This window comes from Micropterus salmoides, unplaced genomic scaffold (assembly GCF_014851395.1).
Source record: "Micropterus salmoides isolate LMB-PRFRI ecotype aquatic unplaced genomic scaffold, ASM1485139v1 Ms_hic_scaffold_12, whole genome shotgun sequence".
Lineage (NCBI taxonomy): Eukaryota > Metazoa > Chordata > Actinopteri > Centrarchiformes > Centrarchidae > Micropterus > Micropterus salmoides.
In genome coordinates, this window is record NW_024040263.1 from 34,959,946 (window position 1) to 34,985,873 (window position 25,928).

Consider the following 25,928-nt stretch of genomic DNA (forward strand, 5'->3'; position numbering starts at 1 on the left):
GGAGGCAGTAACAGTAGCACATGTGTGCTCTGGGAGCAGAGTGAGCTCAGCAAGGCATCATCAGAAACACCAGCAAAGTTAGAATGTAGAAGCAGAATTAGCGAACATACATAAACATAGTCCATCACAGCAGGGATGTCCTGTCTTTAGCACACAGACCAAAAGACACCGGCTTATTCCACAAAGGTTTTTGGTGAAAATAGCCTGATCAGCAGTTGGCAGGTCATCATGTTTGAGTAGTAATCATTAATCACTCTTAATTCATCATTTTTAATCAATCATTTAATCATCGAAATTATATCAAATAAAGGCTTGAAATATCTCACTTCACATGTAATGGGTCTATATAATATATTAGTTATATCTTTTAAGTTGAATTACAGAAATAAATGAACCTTTGCACGATATGCTAATTTTTCGAGTTTCACCTGTATAAACAGAAAGGATATGTGCACACAGGACAAGAAATAAAAAACATTGCACCCGTTAACATTCAGACTTTGCCTGAGTCGTTGTTCAGGCAAATGTCATTTAGCTAAATTGTGTCGCGCCAAACAAGATACTTCTGGAAGACTGCGGTGATCAGGTGGATCAGGATCTGGCGTGAGTCATGATCTGGTATGAATCAGGATCTGGTGTGAGTCAGGATCTGGCGTGGGTCAGGATCTGGTGTGTGTCGTGATCTGGTGTGGATCAGGATCTGGTGTGAGTCAGGATCTGGCGTGGGTCAGGATCTGGTGTGTGTCGTGATCTGGCGTGTGTCGTGATCTGGTGTGGGTCAGGATCTGGTGTGAATCAGGATCTGGTGTGAATCAGGATCCAGTGTGAGTCAAGATCTGGTGTGGGTCAGGATCTGGTGTGAATCAGGATCAGGTGTGAATCAGGATCTGGCGGGAGTCGTGATCTGGCGTGAGTCAGGATCTGGTGTGTGTCGTGATCTGGCGTGAGTCGTGATCTGGTGTGGGTCAGAATCTGGTGTGAATCAGGATCTGGTGTGAATCAGGATCCAGTGTGAGTCAAGATCCGGTGTGGGTCAGGATCTGGTGTGAATCAGGATCAGGTGTGAATCAGGATCTGGCGGGAGTCGTGATCTGGTGTGAGTCAGGATCTGGTGTGAGTCAGGATCTGGCGTGGGTCAGGATCTGGTGTGTGTCGTGATCTGGTGTGGATCAGGATCTGGTGTGAGTCAGGATCTGGCGGGAGTCGTGATCTGGCGTGAGTCAGGATCTGGTGTGAGTCAGGATCTGACGTGGGTCAGGATCTGGTGTGTGTCGTGATCTGGTGTGGATCAGGATCTGGTGTGAGTCAGGATCTGGCGGGAGTTGTGATCTGGTGTGGGTCAGGATCTGGTGTGAATCAGGATCTGGTGTGAATCAGGATCTGGCGTGAGTCAAGATCTGGCATGAGTCAGGATCTGGTGTGTGTCGTGATCTGGCGTGAGTCAGGATCAGGTGTGAATCAGGATCCGGTGTGAGTCAAGATCTGGCGTGAGTCAGGATCTGGTGTGAATCAGGATCTGGCGGGAGTCGTGATCTGGCGTGAGTCAGGATCTGGCGTGAGTCAGGATCTGGCGTGAGTCAGGATCTGGCGTGAGTCAGGATCTGGTGTGAATCAGGATCTGGCGTGAGTCAAGATCTGGTGTGTGTCGTGATCTGGAGTGAGTCAGGATCTGGTGTGAGTCAGGATCTGGTGTGTGTCGTGATCTGGAGTGAGTCAGGATCTGGTGTGAGTCAGGATCTGGTCTGGATCATTGTTATGGCTGATAAAAGAAACACTCAACTAAAAAGAAAACATCCTCTGGTCTCATCAGTATATTTGAGCTGCCGTGTTCACAAGTCTGGAGCTGGATTTGATTAGTTCCTCCTCCCTCCTCACAGTATGAAAGGAATGACAGCTTTCCTGGAGCGAGGGTAGTCCTCAAACCTCTGCTGGTAGTCTCTGTAAGAAACACAGATGAAGATACTTAAGTCCACCAAAAATTAGGGGTGGGGCTTTAAAGTGGGGGCTAAGTGTCTTGTTCAGGGACACATTGGTGTCTCACAGTGGATTTGAACCCAGGTCTCGCACACCAAAGATATGTGTCTTATCCACTGCACCATCACCACCCCCTGAGTAAAATTAGAAAGCTACCTGCACTGGTAACGAATCAGATTGTAAAGCTACCTGTGGTGCTGGCAGGCTCTGGGCCCGATGGAGCAGACGGTGAAAAGAGCGAAGGCGAAGGTGGGTAAAGACCAGGTGGCTATGGCAAAACCACACCACTCCACTATCTCCCCGAAGAAGTTAGCGCCAGACACAAACTCAAACATTCCCCCTGAAAGAAATATAAAGTCGACTAAGTATTAAAAGTGAAATGGAGTCACAGATACTGTAGAAAGAGTATTACGTGGTACTCAGTAGCATGTTACAATCAATTCATCCCTGGATCTGGAGTGAGTCAGGATCTGGTGTGGATCAGGATCTGGCGTGAGTCATGATCCGGTGTGAGTCAGGATCTGGCATGAGTCAGGATCTGGCGTGAGTCAGGATCTGGGATTTGGTGTGAATCGGGATCTGGCGTGAGTCAGGATCTGGTGTGAGTCAGGATCTGGTGTGAATCAGGATCTGGCGTGAGTCAAGATCTGGCATGAGTCAGGATCTGGTGTGTGTCGTGATCTGGAGTGAGTCAGGATCTGGTGTGAGTCAGGATCTGGTGTGAATCAGGATCTGGCGTGAGTCAAGATCTGGCATGAGTCAGGATCTGGCATGAGTCAGGATCTGGTGTGTGTCGTGATCTAGAGTGAGTCAGGATCTGGTGTGAGTCAGGATCTGGCGTGAATCAGGATCTGGCGTGAGTCAAGATCTGGCATGAGTCAGGATCTGACATGAGTCAGGATCTGGTGTGTGTTGTGATCTGGTGTGGATCAGGATCTGGCGTGAGTCAAGATCTGGTGTGTGTCGTGATCTGGTGTGGATCAGAATCTGGTTTGAATCAGAATCTGGTGTGAATCATGATATGGTGTGGATCAGGATCTGGTTTGAATCAGAATCTGGTGTGAATCATGATATGGTGTGGATCAGGATCTGGCGTGAGTCAAGATCTGGTGTGAGTCAGAATCTGGTGTGAATCATGATATGTTGTGGATCAGGATCTGGCGTGAGTCAAGATCTGGTGTGTGTCGTGATCTGGTGTGGATCAGGATCTGGTTTGAATCAGAATCTGGTGTGAATCATGATATGGTGTGGATCAGGATCTGGTTTGAATCAGAATCTGGTGTGAATCATGATATGGTGTGGATCAGGATCTGGCATGAGTCAGGATCTGGCGTGAGTCAGGATCTGGTGTGTGTTGTGATATGGTGTGGATCAGGATCTGGCGTGAGTCAAGATCTGGTGTGTGTCGTGATCTGGTGTGGATCAGGATCTGGCGTGAGTCAGGATCTGGGATATGGTGTGGATCAGGATCTGGCGTGAGTCGTGATCCGGTGTGAGTCAGGATCTGGTGTGAGTCAGGATCTGGTGTGAATCAGGATCTGGCGTGAGTCAAGATCTGGCATGAGTCAGGATCTGGCATGAGTCAGGATCTGGTGTGTGTTGTGATCTGGTGTGGATCAGGATCTGGCGTGAGTCAAGATCTGGTGTGTGTCGTGATCTGGTGTGGATCAGGATCTGGTTTGAATCAGAATCTGGTGTGAATCATGATATGGTGTGGATCAGGATCTGGTTTGAATCAGAATCTGGTGTGAATCATGATATGGTGTGGATCAGGATCTGGCGTGTGTCGTGATCTGGCGTGAGTCAGGATCTGGCGTGAGTCAGGATCTGGCGTGAGTCAGGATCTGGCATGAGTCAGGATCTGGCGTGAGTCGTGATCCGGTGTGTGTCGTGATATGGTGTGGATCAGGATCTGGCGTGAGTCAAGATCTGGTGTGTGTCGTGATCTGGTGTGGATCAGGATCTGGCGTGAGTCAGGATCTGGCGTGAGTCAGGATCTGGCGTGAGTCAGGATCTGGGATATGGTGTGGATCAGGATCTGGGATATGGTGTGGATCATGATCTGGCGTGAGTCATGATCCGGTGTGAGTCAGGATCTGGTGTGAGTCAGGATCTGGCATGAGTCAGGATCTGGCGTGAGTCAGGATCTGGGATTTGGTGTGAATCGGGATCTGGCGTGAGTCAGGATCTGGCATGAGTCAGGATCTGGCGTGAGTCAGGATCTGGGATATGGTGTGGATCAGGATCTGGCGTGAGTCGTGATCCGGTGTGAGTCAGGATTTGGTGTGAATCAGGATCTGGCGTGAGTCAGGATCTGGGATCTTGTGTGGGTCAGGACCTACCGTGGGGGATCCTGTAGACGGTCTCTCCGGGTTTTCTCAGGCTGCGCAGGACGGCGTCGCTGTGGATGTTGATGATGAGTCCGACCACGAACACAACAATGCCTGCGTCATACAAACAGGAAGTGGTTGGACATGATCTGATGCATATCCCTGCCTTAATCCAAAACCCTGTTTGCAGCAAAGAGTCGTTAATCAGCAAATTAAGAAGAGTTAAATGAGTTAATTCTACTCTGGAGTCAGATCCATTATATTTGACTCTCACTAAATCAAACCTGTAAGTATAAATGTATAAATAAATAAGTTGTCCCTGGCCCCCGGTGCCCAGGTGGAAATGTTAAAACAAATGTTTTAAAACACAAATAATTCGATCCATCTTCATCCGCTTATCCAGGGTCGCGGGACACAAATAATTACCGTCTTTAATTTCCAAGCCTTTTTTAAGAATATGGAAGAGCTATATACACCTTTTAAAATGTTGCGGGGCTAACACTCGATCCTCTGAGGCCCCATCCACACTATTTTAAAACGAATACGATCCACAGCAGCGTTTTAGCTGATCTCTGTCCACATTAAAACGCACATCTAGTGGCCGTCCACGTACTCTGGGCGCACGCGTGTCGGTGTAAACATGAACCAGATGGTCTGTTGCTTCAAATGCAACCAATAACCAGGGTTTGAATTACGGGGGGGATTGGGGGGAATCTGGTGTGAATCAGGATCTGGTGTGGATCAGGATCTGGTGTGGATCAGGATCTGGTGTGGATCAGGATCTGGTGTGAGTCAGGATCCAGTTTGACCCCCTAATTAAGGCTTGGACCCCCCAAAAGAGGCAAAACCAACAGTTCAGAGGGGTCTTTCTTACCTGTAATTGTAAATATTACAATATATTTCCCGTACTCATGCCTTATATTCAAGAATCTTGAAGTAGGATTTCTGACACCCCTAAAATGGACCGTACCATTTCCTAACCTTGGCGTCCTGTCTGCCCGCATCAGCTGCTCCAGTCAGAGCATCACACGCTAATGGAGACGCTGTAAGTTAATGTCAGTAGTTATCTAGCTGCTGTAATACACTGAACTTTCCTACCTTCAGAGTTTGTAATTAGCCGGCCGACAGCCCTCCCTGTACTTTCTTTACCAGCGTATCTTTTCATATGTAACTGTCAGCCGACACTGGGGCTCAGGCACGAGCAGCGAAACTGAGGAAACACATTCTGACATCAATATATAGAGGTTATTATTTCATTTCAAGTATTCTGTCAGTCTTTCTACAATCAGCACGATACTTGTTTCCACAGGAGTTTTACCTGCTCAGGTAAATGTTAAAATCCAGGTGTGTTGTTTCTCATGTATTCACTTTTATCTATATCGCGCCGATTCATCACAAAAGGTTATTTCATGGCACTTGTTCTACAGAGCAGCTGTAGATAGTAGCCTACTCTGTTTAATAATATTTACAGAGACCCAAAAATGCCCAATTCTCCAACAGTGTGTGACTTCTGCTTTGTTGAATACAAATTACATTTCACAGTCAACTTGAGCAGGAGGAAAGGAGATATTTGCTACAAAAAAAACATTGTTCAACACTGTGTGGGTCTGTGATTGAGCCGTCCTGATGGGCTGCAGTAGAATAGTGGCCTCTCACTACATGTTATGGAGCCCCGTGAACTGGTGCAATGAATTTGATTTATCATCATCCACAGACTGCACACAGTATTAAATGAGCAAGAATATTGTAAGCTTTGAAAGATTTTAGTTTACTGAAGCCTGCGCTGTACTGGGTTTCCTTTTCAACCATTTGAGGAACAACATACAAGCATCAACAGAGCATCAACTACAGATCTACAACTGACAACACATACTAGTAAGAGCTCAAAGTTCCCCCCCATCAATGGGGTAGATACCGAGGGAAGGAAGCAAGAGTTAACAAAAAAGTGCAATCAATACAAGATCATTGTAGGGGATAGAAGAAGAAGAGCACAGGAAGTGCATGTTAGAGGTTAGGAGTTAGAGGTGTTATAAGAGGAAGTGTTCTCGGAGGAGATGAGTTTTCAAGAGAGGGACGCCACCATGAGTCCTTTTGGGCTGATCAAAAACCAGACGCGCTGCTGCGTTCTGAACCGCACAAGCTGGAAGAGCTGCCAGGAGGGCGAAGAGGTTTAAGAATTTTAATTCCAAAAAGAGTTTTAATTCCAAAAAATACATGAAATTAGTTCAGGTACCAACACCGTGGACCCATATAGACACTCTGTGATTGTGGGTATGTTGATTTTACTGTGTAGACTTCAGTTAAATTAGGACTGAGATGATAACTAACCTTTAAACGCAGCTTTGAGCCAAGATTTCTTTTACGCAGTCACTTGGTCAATTCTTGGCTTCTTATGAGTAATTCTGAGAAGCTTGATAGAAGTTTACAGTAAGGCAATGCACTTGCTGTGGCCCTTCTCCAACAGCAGGTGGCAGCGTGATTTACCTCAGGGCCACCCCCCCCCCCCCCCCCCCTTCCTGTCCCATTATTTCTTTCCTGTTCTTCCTGTCAGTCCAGTTGTTCGCTTCTCCTGCTGTTTGCTGGATTATTTTATTTTCAGAGCATAAAACCAGCAGACAGTGTGTTTCAGTGTCAGTGGACAAAGTATTCAGATGCTGTTCTTAAATAAAAGTTCAAATACCACGCTGTAAAAATACAAGTTAAACACTGCATTGAAAATGCTACTTAAGAAACATTCTGAACCTTCATAAAGCTTTGTTTTGTCTGACCAACAGTCCAAAGCTTAATGTTTCTAACAAACATTCAAATAATTCTGAGAATTAAAAGGACCAGTTTTTCACAAGCCGCACATCATCCCAACATTCTGACACTGAAAAGGCATTTTCAGACAAATCGAGAGAAAATGAACTTTGTTTTCGTCTCAGCAACACTCTGCTGGCAGAGATGTTCAAAGTCACCGGTTATAAGGGCGTCACTTTGTGTTAAATCAGCCTCTTCACATCTCAGGTGTCATATATGCACGCTTGACAAACGTTAGTAGCACTAGTTAGCTAGCAAAGTTTGTGTTTAAGGCGTTGACAGTCCCCCGAGGCAACTTACCCTCACCTTAACCGTCACAGACGTGTGTGCAACAATCGCTGAAAAAGTTTGACGACTTTGCTCCAAAATAAGGTTTAAAAAGCGTTTTTCCTGACCTGTGCACTGACCTGACCTGCGCACAGCTGTAGGGTTAGCCTCCTTTGTGTTGCAACAATAGCAAACTGCAGCGTATCATCACGTGCCAAATCGACATTTTGCCTAAAATAGTACATAAGACACCCGAGATGAGAACAGGTTGGTTAAAAAGTTGTGGGGACATAAGGATGAAAAAAATGTTTTAATGCTTTTCAAAATTTTGGATTTTAGGTCAAGGGGTGGGGGGGGGTGGTTATGTGTTCACAGTAGTTCACTACAAATTACAGCAGTTCGGTAAAATTATTGCATAACGGTGCATCAAAAGAACGTAGCGTAGGCTGCTACAGAGTCGACAATACGAAAATACTGTTACACACAAGTAACAGTCATTCATCACATCCTCACCTGCAACACCGGGTCAATAATGAAGTAGCCCATTCACACCTGAAACCCTGTAACACTAACGAGTCACATGACATCGGGGAGGGAAATGGGCCCAATTTGGACATTTTCACTGATGTGTGATGTGTTATTTTGAGGGGACAGCAGATTTACACTGTTCTACAAGCTGCACACTCACTACTTTCTACTGGAGCAAAGGGTCATGTCTTCAGTGTTGAAACATGAAAAGATAGAATCAAATATTTACAAACATGTGAGGGGTGGACTCACTTTTGTGAGATACTGCACTTTTTTTGGACAAAGGCACATTTGTTTCTTCTATAGTTAAATTGCATTGTTTTCTCTAATGTGCAAATAAACCTTTTTGAAAACGTTTTTACTTGTTAGTTACAATTTATTTCTTTTTCAGAACAAAATCAGCCATATGGTGGAGACGTGGACTCTCTGCTGTAACAACAGTGTTTGCCATCAACCTTACTTATTACTGCAGTCTCATTTCAGCCAGGTAACTCCCCCACCTGAGTTGTGTTTCTGATTGTATCACAGTACGTTCTACAGTGTTTCCTACTGTCCTCCTGCCTGGGCTTGCCTGTTCTGTATCATATACTGACTATTTCAAACGCCACATTTCTCACTTCATCCTTACAATTATCCTCCCATCAATGGATTCTAACGCAGCCGATGTTTTGCCCTTCTGCTGTGCCTCACTGCCACATCACCATACAAAACACAATAAAACCACCGGGACTCTTGAACACACACAACGTGTCTCCTGTAAACTGTAACTGGTTGAAATCTTATCCATCAGTAATCAGGCTTCTCACATTCAGCTGAAGACATTTTAGTCTTATCAACTATGTACTACTCATGTTACGGCCTTGTCTCCAGGTATTTTAATAATGTTGTCATGCACAAACACAGGCTGCTGAAAAACTAAACTCCCATTCACTCTGTGAGGACAGCAAACACAGAGTCATTTCCCGCAAGTCTCCAGTCTGGACACACTCGCTTTGTCACAATTCCAGACTGCATACTCTGTTCTGAATGTGCTGTTGATAGACACTAATCTCCCATAATGCACAAAGGAAGCGTTTCAGCTGACTGTGGATCGTGGAAAAAGACCAGAGAAAAAAAACATTTAAATAAATAAATATATAAAACTAGAAAAACTTGATTTGTGAAGATCTTGTTGTGAATCGATACGTCAACATCCCGGTCCTTTGGGGTAGTATGAACCTTCAGAGCTGGCTCCTGCAGTTGTTGAAAGGATCCAAACAACGGTTCGTCAACTCTACGATGTGGTCCTGGCTCTGCTGCAGGCTTGGCCCATCCTCGTCTCCTGGATCCAGTTAAACCTCTTTCTGCTACAACAAGACGGTCAAAGAGGTCTACACCCTGCTCTCTGCAGCAGGCCTGCAGGAGGGTGGAATGCAGAGTGTGCGTAATATTCTCTAGAATAACCTTTCTGCTGACAGTCTGACGTGGACTTTAGATCCAAATCAAACCAGCGAGAGACGGCTAGATTCTAAATAAAATAAAATATACCCTACCTTTATGCGTCCCTCCAAAGCCACGCCCCCAAAACACTTAGGTAGATAGGCAGGTAGGCAGGACAAGATGTAATGATTAGCCATGCTTATTAAACCCTGTGGCAGCCACAGATGCTGGATTATTTTAATTTGTGTGTCAGAGCGTTTGATTTATTGATGGCTGTCGGGCTATAAGTTTGTCCTGCTGACAAGATTACTCCTGAAAAAGCTTGCCTAATTGTTCAAGTCAGAAACATCACTAACATGTTCCAACTGTAAAAAGACAAAAGTTACTCTGAATAAATGTTTAATGTTTCACTTTATGTCTGTTAACGTCAGTCAGTCTGTCCTCCACTTTGCTCCAGGCTGAAACAATCCTATTCCCCATAAACCCTGATCAGCTATTACATCTTGACCACCTGCTGGTCTCTCTTTTGCTGCCAAAACAGCCCTCATGCAGGCCTGGACTCCACTGTGTGAGCCCTGTGTGCCTGACACCAGCATCACTTTTTCACAGGTCAGCCTTCGCTCCCTACGTGCATCAGTGAGTCTTGGCTGTCCATGACCCTCTGACCAGTTAACCTATTTTCCTTCCTTGGTCCACCTCTGATAGGTACTGACCTCTGCAGACTGCTTTGGAGGTGATCTGACCCAGTTGTCAAGCCATCACAGTTTGTCTCTCAAATCCTTATGCTTGCTCATTTTTTCCTGCTTCTAACACATCAACTTTGAGGACACAATGTTCACCTGCTGCCTGATAGATCCCACCCACTGACAGGTACCATGGTAACCAGCGAATCAGTGTTTTTCACTTCAGTGGTCATAATGTTATGGCTCATAGCTGTAAATGCTTCCTTTAAGCAATATTATCAGGAAAAACTTCTTTATTCAAACTGTTTGCAGATGATACTCAATTATACCCATCGCTCAAGCCAGAGGAGGCAAGTCACTCAGCTAAACTTCAAGCTGCCTTCAGGATGTAAAAACTTGGATGAGATGTAATTTTTCTGATGTTAAACTCGAGCCTTTTCTCATCTCAGGGTGTCATATACAGATATATATATATATATATGTGAGAAAGGATAACAAACGTAGTTATTTGAAAGTTTGTGTTTCAGACGTTGACAGACCCCTGAAGCAACTTACCCCAACCTTAACCATCACATAAGTCATAAACCTAAGTCAGTAAATATATGCATGTTGACCGGCTAAACATACAGCTGTGCACATCAGCCTCACCACCTATGTGCTAGCAGGTAGGGTTAGCCTCCTCTGTGTTGCAACGCACTAGCAAACTGCAGCATTTCATACGGACGCTGAAGGGTACCTTCGGCGTCAAATAACTATGCTTTGTCACGCTGTCTCAAAGCATCGGTATTTCACGCACTGAGATGAGTGTTATAAACTCAGACAAAGTTATTGTACTTGGCCCCAAAGACCTCCAAAACATTATCTAAAGACACAGTTAACATAAACCAGTAGTCTGGTTCCTGCCAGAGTCTCTATGCTGACAAACATTAAGAGAACATTAATATGTTGTGAACGTGATGCTTCCTGGTGGATGTTGCTATGACCCACCTGTAACCAGGCGAGCGTACATCAGCCAGGTGTCTTCAAACTGGGCACAGTGCAGCAGGTGGTGTCCCTGCAGGAAGCCGTTGAGCGAGCAGAAGATGGCGGCGTATAGGACGATGGACAGTGGGACGGGTCGTCCTCTCGTCAAGAAGCTGTAGATAAAACTCCTAAAAAACAGACTCAGGTCAAATCTTTTTGGTTTTTTACACATTTCATGTTTATGTGGTTCTTTTTTTCAACATGGCTGCCGTTAACCGTTGGTCACCACTTTCAAAATACTTGGTGTCCTGTAACCATTAAACTCTCTATGTGTGTACCAGGCAAGGATATTCTCGTTAATGAAATAACGAAAACTAGATGTGAAAAACATTGTCGTTAACTGAAATAAAAATAAAAACGAGGCTTTACAAAAAAACGATGACTAAAACTGTGTTGTAGGTTTGCAAAACTAACTCAAATGAAACCGTAAATGTCCTTAGTTTTTGTTTATTTATTTCATAGGACCTAAATAAGCTTACAGAACTGATGTTGCGAGGCAGATGGTTTGGCTGGACCGGCAGTTCAGCTGTGCTGTGATTCGTTGATATCATTATATTTACTGCATGTCAGCTAGTGTGTGTTTTATGGGCTCATTGATATCTCAGCCAACCTGTCTCTTTGTGCTTCACGTTGTTTTAACACCTATTTTTTGATTAATATAACTTCTTTCCAGTCAGACTTGCCTTCAGGGTGCTAGGGACCTGTTGTTTGTGGCTCCAAAGGGGGGCCTCCACTATCTTCCAATTTCTCAGCTGTACATCAATTGTATTTCACCTCCATTTATTGTATTTCACCTGTTTAACCAAGAATGATAGAGCCAGAGGCTGATGTAATGAATTTCTTGGGACCACTGGGTAGGAGGATTAGGGGAGTTTGCTCTTAAAGTTTTCTGTACACGCCGACCTTTTATTAACAGAGAATGATTAGCTGAAGGTGAAAACAAATGCGTACTTCATGACAGTAATAAGATCACTTAGTTACATTCCACGCCTGGTAAACTGCTTCTGTTTCCTCAGACAGCAGATTTAATCTTCCTGAACCTGGTTTTTGGTCCATGGTTACATTCCTGTGAGCTGCTGGAGCTGATCTGATGATTATCTCTGTGCAAAAGTTGAAAACATGCTGCTAAACAACTCTAACAACTCAGTGTTAGAGAGCAGAATAGCACAAAAGTTTTGTGTTGTATTCGACTGTCTGTCAGTTTGATACTCTGGTACACTGTACAGTTAAAACAACAGCACTGTCCTACCCAAGATTCATTAAGAAGGACCCCAAAGGTGGTATGTCAAAATATTAGAATATTAGAATTAAGAATGTATAATACAGAAATGTGGACCTGAGAAGAGCCTTTAATGTCTCAGCCTGGTTCGGTCATGGGGAAGACTTCCGACTTCACAGTTTCACACTCAGTGAGATATGGATATTATTATTTCCATCAGCTGTTATCATCAAGGTTAAAACAAAACAGGCCTGAAATATTTCACTTTATGTGTAATGAAAGTTTCACTTTTTGACTTAAATTACGTTTTTCTTTCGTTTACTTTTTCAGGATCTTCAACTTTTCTGAGATGCACTTCAACCAAAGGAACTAAACCCAGGAACTAGGAACCTTTGGAGGAACTCACAGGCTGTGTTCGAAGGAAAGGCAGCTGCCTCAGAAGGCGCCACGTTCAAGTGAAGGCAGCTCTGTTTACATTAGTTTCGAACAGCCTTCTAGGGCAGCGCTTACGGCAACATGTGACATCAGCACGCCGTCTTGCGTCTCTTCTGGCTGTCGGAAGAGACGCTAGCCTTAGCATCAGCTAACTAGCTATTGAAAAGCCAAACGGCTAACAGACGCCTCAGAAATCAGACTGAACAAACTTCGTTCGAGCCGTTTGAAAAGAGCACTCGATGCCTCGCTGTCCTGTTAGACACCTGCTGAGACGGCAGTTTAGCCCGTTTCCAACACAGCCACTGCGTTTCCACTGGAGGGACCAGAGTCTAATTTTAGTTCTAGGGTTTTACCCCCCAAAAAGTCCCTGCTCAGGGGCGTAGTACGTAGTAGAGGCTACTGGCTTAACTGGAGAGTGTCGGCTGTTTTTCTATGACTGCTCGTCTCTTTTCCACCGTTGTTTTCAAACCAATAAATCCCAACCAACAGTCAGAGAGTCTCGCCGACGTCGCCTGAGATCGAACGTCGGCATTAAATGTGTTGCTGGGAAACAGCAGCTGGCGTGCAGCGGTGTGTTTACAGCGAACAGCTGATGGAGTTAGGCTAAATACCGGGTCCTGAGTTGTTTGAAGCCTCCTCCTCTCCAAAACAAGCAGAGCAGCTGATTACAGCAGGTAATGAAGCTCGTTAAACATCCCGTTCCTCCGGCGCTCAGGCGACACAGACGTGATGCTGCAGCTGTCGGCTGGAATTTTTTAATAACCTTCCAAACTTTCGGCACTTTCTTTTTGTGTTGTTTTCTCTGTGCTGGAGTTATTTTAGGGTTTTATCCAGTTTGTTATTAAAGGGGCTTTCACACCTGCCTCGTTTGGTCTGGACTTTTCAGTTTGGTCCGAACCATAATTGCAGGTGTGAAAGCTCCTGAACCACGGTTTGGTTTGTTTCTGGTGTGAAAGCATTTTTTGGATGGTTCGGACTTTCAAACCATTCACAGGAAGTTCGGCGTTTGCCATACAAACCGGAAACAGACAAATGAAAAATGAAAGTCCCCTAAATGTGTAACGAACTTTATCGTGTGTCTTTATACTCCCACACATCGCTTTGTACGGCGAACAGGTCTACAGCCTACGTCAGCTGGTTAATTAGTCTAATCTTCAGTGTGTGATGTGTGGACCTGGCTTTTTCATGCTTTGTGTCTTTCAGTTGAGTTGAGTTTGCTTCAGTGTGGATTTCTGCCGCTTAATTAAACTCTAACTTATCTTTTCACTCTACATTGTGTGGCCTATAAAGCCCTGGTGGGGCCCCTGACCTGTGGAAGTAGTGCAGCATGAAGCAGCAGAGCAGCAGCGTCCTCACGGTACCGTGGCCGCCGCTCCCCGGAGCCTCGGTGAGGAGCAGCAGTAGCAGCGGCACCAGGAAGGCCGGGACCTCCTGCAGGAACCAGGCCACTCTGGCCGGACAGCAGCGATTCTTGGCCGGCGTGTAGCGGCCGTACGGCGTTGGGTTCCGCCTCTGGTGCAGCACGAAGACCAAGCCCCCGATGATCAGAGTCCAGCTCAGGGAAGAAACAGCGGAGTCCCAACACTCCATCAGGCCGCTGCTGCTAGGCGCCACTCGGCTTTGCTCGGAGACTGAAGACAGAAAACACACAGAGTAAGTATCTCAGATCTAAAACAAGCAGATCTCGGAGTTTTGTGGCGGAAATCTTATTGGTTATTGGTCAAAGAGTCAAAAACAAAACAAAGCTTCTTGTCCAGGTACAAGGCTCCGGCAGGTTCATGGTGGTCTGCAGAGGACGGACAGCTGTAAATCAGTTCATAAGGCCTCTGTGAGTATATTGTGTACACTGCCTCCCTCCCCCTCTCTCTCTCTCTCTCTCTCCCCCTCTCTCTCTCTGCCGCCCACCCTGAGCCATGGTTCTGCTCGAGGTTTCTGCCTCTTAAAAGGAAGTTTTTCCTTGCCTCTGTCTCCTAGTGCTGCTCTTGGTGGGAACTGTTGGGCTTCTGTAAATATCATCACAGAGTACGGTCTAGACCTGCTCTTTTATGAAAAGCGCTGTGAGATAACTGTTGTTGTGATTTGGCGCTATATAAATAAAATTGAATTGATTGAAAAAGTCACCAATAACCAGGAATGTTGTAACACTTGCTAGAAAAGTCTGTCCAGTTAATAAAATTATATCTGATTAAATTTAATTATATCGATAGGTGAACTGTTTATGGAAATATATATGACAGATATCCACACATCCATCTAACCTTCAACCAACCATCCATCGTGAGTCGATAAATAGATGGATTGATATTTGTAGATTATCTCTTTCCATCCATGATAATATCTCTCATATAAGGAAAGAGAGACGTCTTTCCATCTAACTCCTGGTCTATCATGCGTGGACCAATGGATAGATGGATTATATCCACACATCAAAATATAAATAAACATTGACACTGACGCTCTGGTGAGTTTGTCTTTAAGCCTGATTAACAGTTGCTAGTAGTTGGTCAAGTGTTTCAAAACTGTAGTATGTTTTAGGCCAACAAAATAGTTATTAAGGTAATACATTGGATTCAGTGACTTACACACACACACAGCACAGTAATCAAAGAATAAGTAGGCCTATCATACAGCAATTTACTTTTATGCCGCAAAAACACTTTTCTCTGTGTGTCTTGACAAAAATAAGTCCAATCTGTCGAGAAACCGTGCTGGATCTTCGATAAACTGACCTGAAACACAATCTGCTCGACCCCGTGCCACTTGGTAAAATGTCCGTGTTACATCTTAACCCGTGTTAGGTTGCGCCCGGCGCTCCCCTACTGTCTGGATTCACAGCGCAAGGTGCACATGAATAAATGTGGCATCAGTTGGGCAGAGTTGATTTGCGCTGAGTCGAAAACTTTCTCTTGCGCCGCCCCTGACAGTTCACACCCTAAGCGCCTATATCGCCTAGCCTACGCCACGGGCCGGTGTTGTGCCGAATTCTGCACGCCTGGAATGCCTGGAGAATTTCATGCACCACGCAGGTGGTAACGCTCATTTATGCTGAGAACACAGAGAAATGCAAACCTCGGCAGGTAGCCTTCATCATCTGTTCTATCGAATTATGCATCTATGGAGTGCCAAATGTAAAATTTCAGATAAAATTCTATAGCTGATACATTTTGATTATTTAGCTCACTTTTCTCACATTTAAGACAGAAATTCATGATAAACAAGATCTTAAATGCAATTGTCAACAATATGTTTATAAAGTTAAATAAATGGGTCGAGAGCTTTGCCTTTATGGCTCAGCTCTCTTTTCGTCACAACCGCCCCCACTACGATTCTCCAGCCAATCTCCTGCTCCAATCTCCCCTCACTCGTGAACAAGACCCCGAGATACCTGAACTCCTTCACTTGGGGTAAGGACTCATTCCCTACCTGGAGATGGCACTCGACTGGTTTCCTGCTGAGAACCATGGCACAGATTTAGAGGCGCTAATCCTCAACCCAACTGCTTCACACTGCGAACCGATCCTGTGAGAGCTGAAGGTCACGGACCGACGATGCCATCAGGACCACATCATCTGCAAAAAGCAGTGACGAGATCCCAAGCCCCCCGAACTGCAACCCCTCCTCACCACGACTACGCCTCGATATCCTGTCCTTGAATATCACAAACAGGATTGGTGACAAAGCTCAGCCCTGGCGAGGGCCAACCCTCACCTGGAAAGAGTCCGACTTACTGCCGAGTACTCGACACAGCTCTCGCTTTGGATGTACAGGGATTGGATAGCCCTGAGAAGGGCCCCCCTCACCCCATACTCCCGCAGCACCTCCCACAGTATCTCCCGAGGGACCCGGTCATACGTCTTCTCCAGATCTACAAAGCACATGTAGACTGGATGGGCATACTCCCAAGCCCACTCCAGGATCCTTGTGAGAGTAAAGAGCTGGTCAGTTGTTCCACGACCGGGACGAAAACCACATTGTTCCTCTTCAAACTGAGGTTCGACTATCGGCCGAACCCTCCGTTCCAGCACCCTGGAGTAGACTTTAGGCTGAGTGTGATACCCCTGTAATTGGCACACACTGTCTGGTCCCCCTTTTTTAACAGGGGAACCACCACCCCAGTCTGCCACTCCTTGGGCACTGTACCCGACTTCCACGCAATGTTAAAGAGACGTGTCATCCAAGACAGCCCCTCCACACCCAAAGCTTTTAGCATTTCTGGGCGGATCTCATCAATCCCTGGGGCTTTGCCACTGTGGAGTTGTTTGACTACCTCAGTGACTTCCTCCAGGGAAATTGACGAGAAACCCCCATCAGCCAGATGAGCTGGAGCAAGCAGGGAATGCTGTGACCCATGGCGATACCAAATCGAAGGTCTTCCAAACCCTGTCAGCATGGACAACAAAGATGAATATGTGCGTAAAGCAATACTTTACCATGTCCTCATTCAACGACAGAGCTGCTATGATCAGTTAGTCGAGGGTTTGAGCACTATGGGGTAGGTTTAGACTTAAATGTAATTGTAATTGTATTTTAGAGTTCAACAGATGGGAATTGCATGTGCATGTTTTTTAATCATACTTGAAGACTGTTCAGTCCTATTCATAGTTTTCAGTCACTTGACATGTGCGGTGACCTGGAGGGCAAATCAACAGACCAACAAAGAAAAAGACACATATGAACACAAACTGCAAGTGTTGGGCATATCTGATCCACGTTACAGCATCCGCAGCCGCATTTCTACTGTTAAAAACCGGCAGGTCCCTGCTGCCGCTCCACTGCGGTAATGTTTTACCTTCTAGGGTATCCCTCACCTAACACAGCCCAGGCTCGTCTCCTCGATTAGTAAATCCGAAAACACAACAACCATCCAGCATTTTGGCAACGCAAAAAGTAACAAACTCAAAGTAACAGTGTACCACTTGTATATTGGTTGGCTGGCAGTGGAAAATAACGTCTTTTTGCCCTCCAACAGCGTTTTCATTGAAACGTGATGTTACTTGAAAACTGTGAAATTCAATAAGCCAATATGAGCTTATTGCATTTAAATCGGTAGCTGTGTTCATAACATCTGATATATGTTGATTAAAAAAGGAATAGAGAGAGGGGTCCCTCACTCATGTCATGAGTGTTGCATAGTTTGCCCACCAGAGGGCGCTATGAAGCTCCCCTGTTACATTTACATTACATTTATTCATTTAGCTGACGCTTTTATCCAAAGCGACTTACAATTGCTATACATGTCAGAGGTCACACGCCTCTGGAGCAACGAGGGGTTAAGGGATTGAACCCAGGTCTCTCACACCAAAGGCAGACATCTTATCCATTGCGCCATCACCACCTCTGTTAACTGTTAGCAATACTGCTGCAAAACAAAATAAAACAATCAGCTGAGCAGAGTCTACTGGAGCATGCAGAATGAACACAGTGTTCCTGGTGGGTTAATCATTTGTCATGTTAAATACATGACTACAGGGCTGTTTTTTTTATCATGTATCACTTCTCCTCTCCTGAAAACCGTCATGACCAGGCTTGCTAACCATCCCGTTTCTCGTTGCCCTCTCCTGTTTCCTCCCGGGTCACCGCAGTATGTTTAGTGTTACATTACTTGAGTGGTGGAGGCTACACTGCTGACAAACTGGATGGTAGACACTGTAGATGGTAGTGGAGAAATGGTTTCTTGAAGCTTTGGATAGAATTAAAGAGTGCTGGTAAAGGGATAAACTAGATGTTAGTATGCTACATTGAAAGTAGCCTAGTAATGGCAGATTATGTGTAAGGTAAAATACATGCTTATTCTCTGCATTACAGATTGCTTAAAAAGGTGCTTCTTACATAACAGATACAGAACAGTGCAGTTTGTCCAAATTAGTTTCAAAATATATGTTTATAAATCTCTTTTTTACTTTAATATCAAAAATACCCCAAAAATCCATATTGGTAGGGCTCTAGTCTTGTTTTGTCCACAGCCTAAACTTGGGAGTCATAGAGGAGTAAAGAAACACACAAAATATTCCTGTTTTAAGAAGCTGAAATTTAGATTTTTCTTTTTTATGCAAACTGATTATCAAACTAATTGGTGATTAATTTGCTTGACAACTTATAGATATAGCTTCATCGATTAATTACACATAATTGCAACAGGTACAGTGGTATTTAGGTGTTACAGCTGACTTAAAACTGTGGATAAAATTTTTAATAAATTATTAATTTATATTTTTTTCTAATTAGTTGGGCTACCTGTCAATCTTTCACAAACCCCCTGGCAACTGCAGAAGTACCTCCTGGGGTACTTTTGGTTGGTAACCACTGCTTTAATGCATACCAAACCCTGCCTCTTGGTTTACCCCTCAATCCCCAAGTATTCCATAAACTATGTTGTTCTTAGTATATTTACCTAGACAAAACTTCAAAATTGTTCAAGTATTATTGTATGTTTTTGTCAGCAAACGTTGTATCACTTGGAGTCACTAGAAACTCCAGGATAGTGTAATTTTTTAAAATCTAAATAAATTAGATTGTATCTGTGGCGTAACTCCCTGAAAAGATCTACCTACCTTTCAAGATCTTGTTTTTCCCCCCAAGTGTGTTTTCAAAAAGTTTAGGCCTAAAGTGTCTTTCCAGATATATCCAAAATCAAGATAGTAACATGGTTAATGGCAACTGTAAAATACCACATCATAGACATGAATTTGGATTTTTTTTTAATGTATTTTGTTATGTTTTTTTGTTTTTTTCTGGTGTGTTATACTATATGGTGGGACTTGGTGACCAGGGGGATGCTACCTCAATGATGGGATTCAAAATCCAGCCGACGTGCCCTTAAGCAAGACATTCAACCCCAAATTGCTCTCCCCTGTTCCAAGAGATGAAATATATTAAAATGTAACAAATGTTGCTTTATTTATGTCAATAATATATTTAAAGTTTATAGGTCAATCTGTGTTAGATACCGGGAGGAAATGCTACACTCTTGAAACCGAACTACTCTGTTCTGGGAAGCAACAGAAGACCAAGAGAAGAGTTAATGGTGGTTAAGATCAGAGAGTTTCTCCACTGTGTGCACGGCAATCAGGTGCGTTAACTAAAAATGTTTTCGCTGACATGCTCTAAATTTGCTTGATGAAAACTTGATACTACACATTAATGGACTAGGACGATGTGTGAAAGAAGGTTTTGGGGTTTTCTGGCTTCTGAAAGGGACTGACTATAGGCCTACCAGTCATACAGAACACTTTCTAAACAAAGCAGTCAGTTAGAAAGCTACTCACTTTAGCAGATCTGATGACACTTTGTTAAATTGGGATCAGATCTAATAGGATGTAAATATTTCTGGGACTCCCTGCTGGTGCCTGACCCTGTGCACTTTCTATCTCAAATTATCCCCTGGTTTGGCTGAATCAGTTGTGCTGGTGGTGGAATAGATCAAATATGTGGAGTAGGTAGGTTTTTCCAGGACAGGTTTGGGAACTAGTCATGTAGAGAATAACTTGACTACACTCACAGATGTTACAACAGTCTTATTTCTATATTTTCCTGCCTGCTAAGGACAATACTACCACTTCACAATCTATGATCTGTGACAAATGTACTTCAAGATATGCAGAGATAAATCTGTTTAGAAAATAAATGTGTAATGTCTATTTTTCTATAGTTTTGTACCTTTTTAACCCTTGTTGAGAAAGACCTTGGGGAACATCTGGATGCCAAGAACCTGATTGAGGCAGAAAGGGCATTTATCCTGACATTGACTCCTGGACACATCCTAGCTTTTACAACAGGAAGCAACTGGATTTCTTCCTAGTCCAAAACTGACTTTTGCCCATGATGACACAAAACACCTTCCCATTGCTCACACATGCTCAAATGAGCTTCAGATCTTTGTCAACAGTAAGAACCTCACAGATGATGAATTTTATTACCATTTTCTGGTGGCTCTCATGAATGGAGCCATCTTTAGCACAGTGTAGTCTACAGAAGAAACCTGATTGCAGAGCAGTACATAAAAAAATCCAAATAAACATGGTAGTGAGTAAATTCATTAGCCATTGAGTACACTACACATTGAACCACCAACGGGTAGGTTTGATGTGAATTTAGTTTTTAGTTTTCTGTTAAGACATTTCATGTTGAAACTGTTCAGTATTTACTAAACCTGTGCACATTGGTACATTTACATTGGTGGTATTTACTAAGCTAGTATTTACTAAACCTGTGCACGTTTGTATTATTTACTTAATGCACACCACTAATGTGTTCATGTTACATTAATATTCTTTAGTATGGGCACAAGAGTTACAGTTACACAACTACAATTTTGTGCAATACAAATTCCTGTACTCTGTGATACAATGTTTTTCCCTTGTTACCATCATTTTCAAAAGGGTTAACTGCAACAACAAGTTCTTGTAAGTGCTGCTCATTAAGTGGGCAAAAGGAGTCGTGTGCATGAGGTGTTGATGCTGAATCCACTGTTCTTTCTTCAGTTGCAGCGTCTGGATGGTTAAGTAACAGGGATTCTGTTCCCTTCAGAGCAAAGTGAATGATTGTTAAATGCAGCTTGAATCTCATCCAGTGTGCTATTGATCCTTGGAATGTACACATAATGAAGACAAAATAAATACGTTTCATTTTCTACATCCAAGGCCACCATTGATTCTAGCTCATAGAAAATGTGCGCAAACACATCACTGCAGTTTCTGTTCAAGTCTTGATTGAATCGTTCAATGCGCTGGTAGTAAACACAGAACTTCCACCTCTGTGCACTCTCATGTCTTCCCAAATCCGGGTATTTTCCCCTGCATGATCAGTTCTGATGTGAAGAGGCCGGCCATGTTTGCTGCTGGCTGTGCTGAAGAGGTCCATAGCTGTTTCAGCCCGACTGTTGTTGGAACACTGGAGAAACATTAACATTCTACTGTAACCATCCATTGCACAATGTACAACTAATTTCCATCTAATAAGTTTGTGATTGCCATCTATATGCCATATATAGTTTGGAAAAGGAACAGTGTATACTCGTCGTCGTATTGTTGTTGTCCTCCTGGACTCAATACCGGCACCATCAACCCTTCTTACAGAGTCTCTGACACGACGTCTCTGTACCACAATGTTTCTGGCACGCAAATGTCCATCAAGCATAACGTCTCCTATATAAGGATGTCCTTCTTTTATGGTTGCATCCAATACCTCATCAGAAATGTTACAACATTTTGTGTCTCTTATGTTGTATTCCTGCATGAGCTTGTCTGGACATCTGCAGGACTGAAGCTACTTCAGAAAGTGTTGTCCCAAGTAGCAGCAAACCCTCAATGTCCTCTTTTGAAATGAAGGTATGCCCATCCTAAAAGATAGAAGGCGAAACAGACAGGACATAAAATACAGAATAACTTCTTTTGCCGTATTAGAAGACAGGCAACAGCAGAACAACTCTTCTCCTGAAACACACCTTCTGAATGACTTCAGATGGATAAACTGGATGGATGTTTCTTTTTTTTTTTTGAGTTAACGTTTCTGAACTTAACTTGGGACAACCTAAATGTTAACTTCCTACACATCACAACTTCACTTACTGTTCTCAGTGATGTGTATGTGGGCCTGTGGGTTGAGGTTATCCTGCGGTGTGGTCGCCTGAAACATGAGTCCATATAGTGTCAGATATGGCGGCAAAGCCCCCTCAACTTAATGTAACGTTAGTGAGCAAGCGAACGAGCTAACGTTAGCTCTCCAGGAATGTTAACCACAGCATAGAATACAATAGTATAGACTAGGCTTCATACACTTGATAGTTTTGTTGCTATCCAGCTTTATGGGTAACTTTGAAGGTTAACTTACCTCTGAATCATAGCTACAGAAAGTGCATCACAAAAACCTCAACGTTAGCTTGCATTTGACTCCCACGTTACCTGGCTAGGTACGTTAGCTAAAAGTAACTCCCTCCAGCATGCATTAAGAAATTAAAATGAAACCCAAACTTACCGTTAATGGTGTGGCTGGTAATGTTACCGGTGGAACTACACCGTGGAGGGCAGCCCGCACACCTGCCGCAACCGCCCGCTCAATCTCTCCTAGTACTGGAGTAACGTTAGACATTTTCCTAGTATCACCATCATCTTCTTCTTTTTCTTCTTCTTCTTTGGGGGAGGGGGGTTATGGTGGTTGGCATTCAGAAATGTTGCATTACCACCATCTTCTGGATTAAACTGTTTCTCAGTGCGGTGAATTAACAGTGTCCTCCCACAGTATTCCCATTCAGCATTCTCCATTTTATAACGTTAACTCAGACTCGGGTGTCTGAGTTGGTGCAAATCTTTTCCATAGTCTCTATCTCTTCTCACAGTATGTCCACCATGTCCAAGAATCTACTTGCAACAGCCAACACCATCTTAATCTTTCTGATTTACTCTTTGTTTCACATGTGGATCTCATGACTGATCGAAGGTCAGTGGTGTGGGCAAGAACCCAATAGGGGGCGTGGTCAATTTGCATATTTTCTAAACATTTACATTTAGATTTAACATTTAACATTTAGATTTAACATTTATCATTTAGATTTAACATTTATCATTTAGATTTATCATTTGGATATAGATTTAACATTTTAGATTTATCATTTGGATATAGATTTATCATTTTAGATTTAACATTTACATTTGGATATAGATTTATCATTTGGATATAGATTTATCATTTTAGATTTAACATTTACATTTGGATATAGATTTATCATTTTAGATTTAACATTTACATTTAACATTTACATTTAACATTTAGATTTAACATTTAGATTTAACATTTAGATTTAACATTTAACATTTAGATTTAACATTTAACATTTGGATATAGATTTATCATTTGGATATAGATTTATCATTTTAGATTTAACATTTACATTTAACATTGAGATTTAACATTTAACATTTAGATTTAACATTTAACATTTGGATATAGATTTAACATTTGGATATAGATTTATCATTTTAGATTTAACATTTACATTTAACATTTAACATTTAGATTTAACATTTAACATTTAGATTTAACATTTAACATTTGGATATAGATTTATCATTTGGATATAGATTTATCATTTTAGATTTAACATTTACATTTAACATTTAACATTTAGATTTAACATTTAAAATTTAGATTTAACATTTAACATTTAGATTTAACATTTAACATTTAGATTTAACATTTAGATATAGATTTTAACATTTAGATTTAACATTTATCATTTGGATATAGATTTATCATTTACATTTAACATTTACATTTAACATTTAACTATTTATTTTACTTTATAAACATATTGTTGACAATTGCATATAAGATCTTGTTTATCATGAATTTCTGTCTTAAATGTGAGAAAAGTGAGCTAAATAATCAAAATGTATCAGTTATAGAATTTCATCTGAAATTGTACATTAGGAACCCCATAAGCATCCACCTGTTAGGGACCTTTGGTGACAAACGGCAGTGACAGTTAGTTTTAAGTTGGATACTCGACAGACCTTCATCCAGGATCCGGTCACAGCTTCTTACTCAGTTCACCCAGTGTTGGCAGTATAAGTGCGCTTGGCTCACCTCCGATGGCTCGCTTTTAACCACCGGGGTCAGTTTAGGGACCGTCAATAAATTACTATTGTCAAAACAGTGTTATGGGAAAATCATCATTTATTTCAGTAGCTTCCATGTCATGTGATCCAAGGACACCAAACCAACGCTGAACTGGAGATCTATACTGTGAAAATGAGACACACCTCTTCATTTTAGATTTGAGTGCATATTTGAATTTATATTAATATTTACTAAGATTTAATGGAAAAGGGCTTTTTTACTAGTTTAATTTGGGGGCTTTCTTTTTTTCAATAGCTTCCATGTGAAATTGTTTTTAAGACAAAATGAAATGATCAAAATAAAATCCCCTCAGTTTACCTTAACAACAATCACACCACAGCTGCTTCTGTCTTTTAACTGGGTGGCACATGACTCCCCCTTTCAACTTGACATCCATCCTGTCTGTTTGGCTTTCTCATCCTGCTGCTGAAAGACTCATTCACGCCTTCATCTCTTCACGGCTGGACTATTGCAACTCACTACTCCTTGGTATCAACTCAACCTACATAAAAAGACTCCAACTGGTCCAATAGTAATTTATTGACGGTCCCTAAACTGACCCCGGTGGTTAAAAGCGAGCCATCGGAGGTGAGCCAAGCGCACTTATACTGCCAACACTGGGTGAACTGAGTAAGAAGCCGTGACCGGATCCTGGGTGAAGGTCTGTCGAGTATCCAACTTAAAACAAACTTCACTGCCGTTTCAGACACTTTGCTCTCCACACTGATCAAACGCGGTTTTCACCGCAGATTTCTGCTGAATCTCAAGGAATGCGACTTCTACTAAGTGTAATAAATTATTAACGACTCTTAAAGTATTTTCAATATTATTAAGTTTAAAAGCAGGCAGTTCTCGGCAGGCCTGCAAAACTTGGAGTTTCTTCTTCCTGCATAATGAACTGGTTTAACCTCAGACCAACCTGAACCTGACGGAGCTCCAGGATGATCATAATCCAGGTAGAAACCTGGAGGCTTTGTTTTGCAGACTGTGGGACCAATAATCAGCTGCCTTTGTGAGCGCAGACCCGCATCCTCCTCACGTTGGTTCGGTTTGGTTTAACTCGGACTGAGCCTTGCGCTTAAGGTTCAAGTACTAACGCACATCTGAAAATAATCTGCTGCTGTTCGCACACAGAACCGAGCCTGCACACGTCGACTGGTTCCGATCAGGAGTTTATATAAGAGAAAGGACAGTAAGTAGGCCTACCTGGGGTTCAAACAGCAGCCGGAGACGCGGAGAGCTGGAGAGAAGTGAGAGAAGTGGGAGGAGGGGAGGAAGGAGGGGAGGAGAGAGAGGAGGGGAGGAGGAGAGAGAGGAGGAGAGAGAGGAGGGGAGGAGGAGTTAGAGGAGGCGGGGGGGGGGGGGGGGGGGGGTGTCTAAATAATAGATAGCCTATTAGTAAACTACTCGTGACTAATGAACAGCTGACCTGCAGAGCCTCGCTGATGTAAACGTGCGTAATCAGCCGACACACTGGAAGAGTTTGGGAGAGACGGTGTAACGAAGTCTGCCTGCCGAGAAACGCACGCGCCTCGCGGTGCACACGCTCATTAATGCTGACAGAAGAGGTGGATGCAAATCTCGGCACGTAGCCTCCAACATCTGACGCGTCCACCTCTTTGGGTCCTTCTCAGACAC

The 25,928-nt window shown here is 43.2% G+C and overlaps 1 protein-coding gene across 1 annotated transcript; it reads right to left on the reverse strand.

Moving 5' to 3' along the window:
* Positions 1 to 1,071: 1,071 nt before the first annotated feature.
* On the reverse strand, positions 1,072 to 25,571 carry srd5a2a (steroid-5-alpha-reductase, alpha polypeptide 2a). Its single transcript, XM_038714656.1, has 6 exons — positions 25,497 to 25,571; positions 13,987 to 14,308; positions 10,988 to 11,151; positions 4,317 to 4,418; positions 2,164 to 2,314; positions 1,072 to 1,938 (listed from the first exon to the last, which is right to left on the reverse strand). Exons 2-6 carry the CDS (start codon positions 14,265 to 14,267, stop codon positions 1,872 to 1,874), a joined length of 765 nt encoding a protein of 254 aa, XP_038570584.1. The 5' UTR covers positions 14,268 to 14,308; positions 25,497 to 25,571; the 3' UTR covers positions 1,072 to 1,871.
* Between the last annotated feature and the right edge of the window lie 357 nt (positions 25,572 to 25,928).

Excerpts from the sequence above, each read along its gene's own strand:
- srd5a2a (XM_038714656.1), bottom strand. The coding sequence starts at position 14,267 with ATGGAGTGTTGGGACTCCGCTGTTTCTTCCCTGAGCTGGACTCTGATC. Across the intron at positions 11,152-13,986 it reads ATGCTGCACTACTTCCACAG|GAGTTTTATCTACAGCTTCT; the intron begins GTCAGGGGCCCC and ends TCTGTTTTTTAG. Across the intron at positions 4,419-10,987 it reads GTACGCTCGCCTGGTTACAG|GCATTGTTGTGTTCGTGGTC; the intron begins GTGGGTCATAGC and ends TGTATGACGCAG.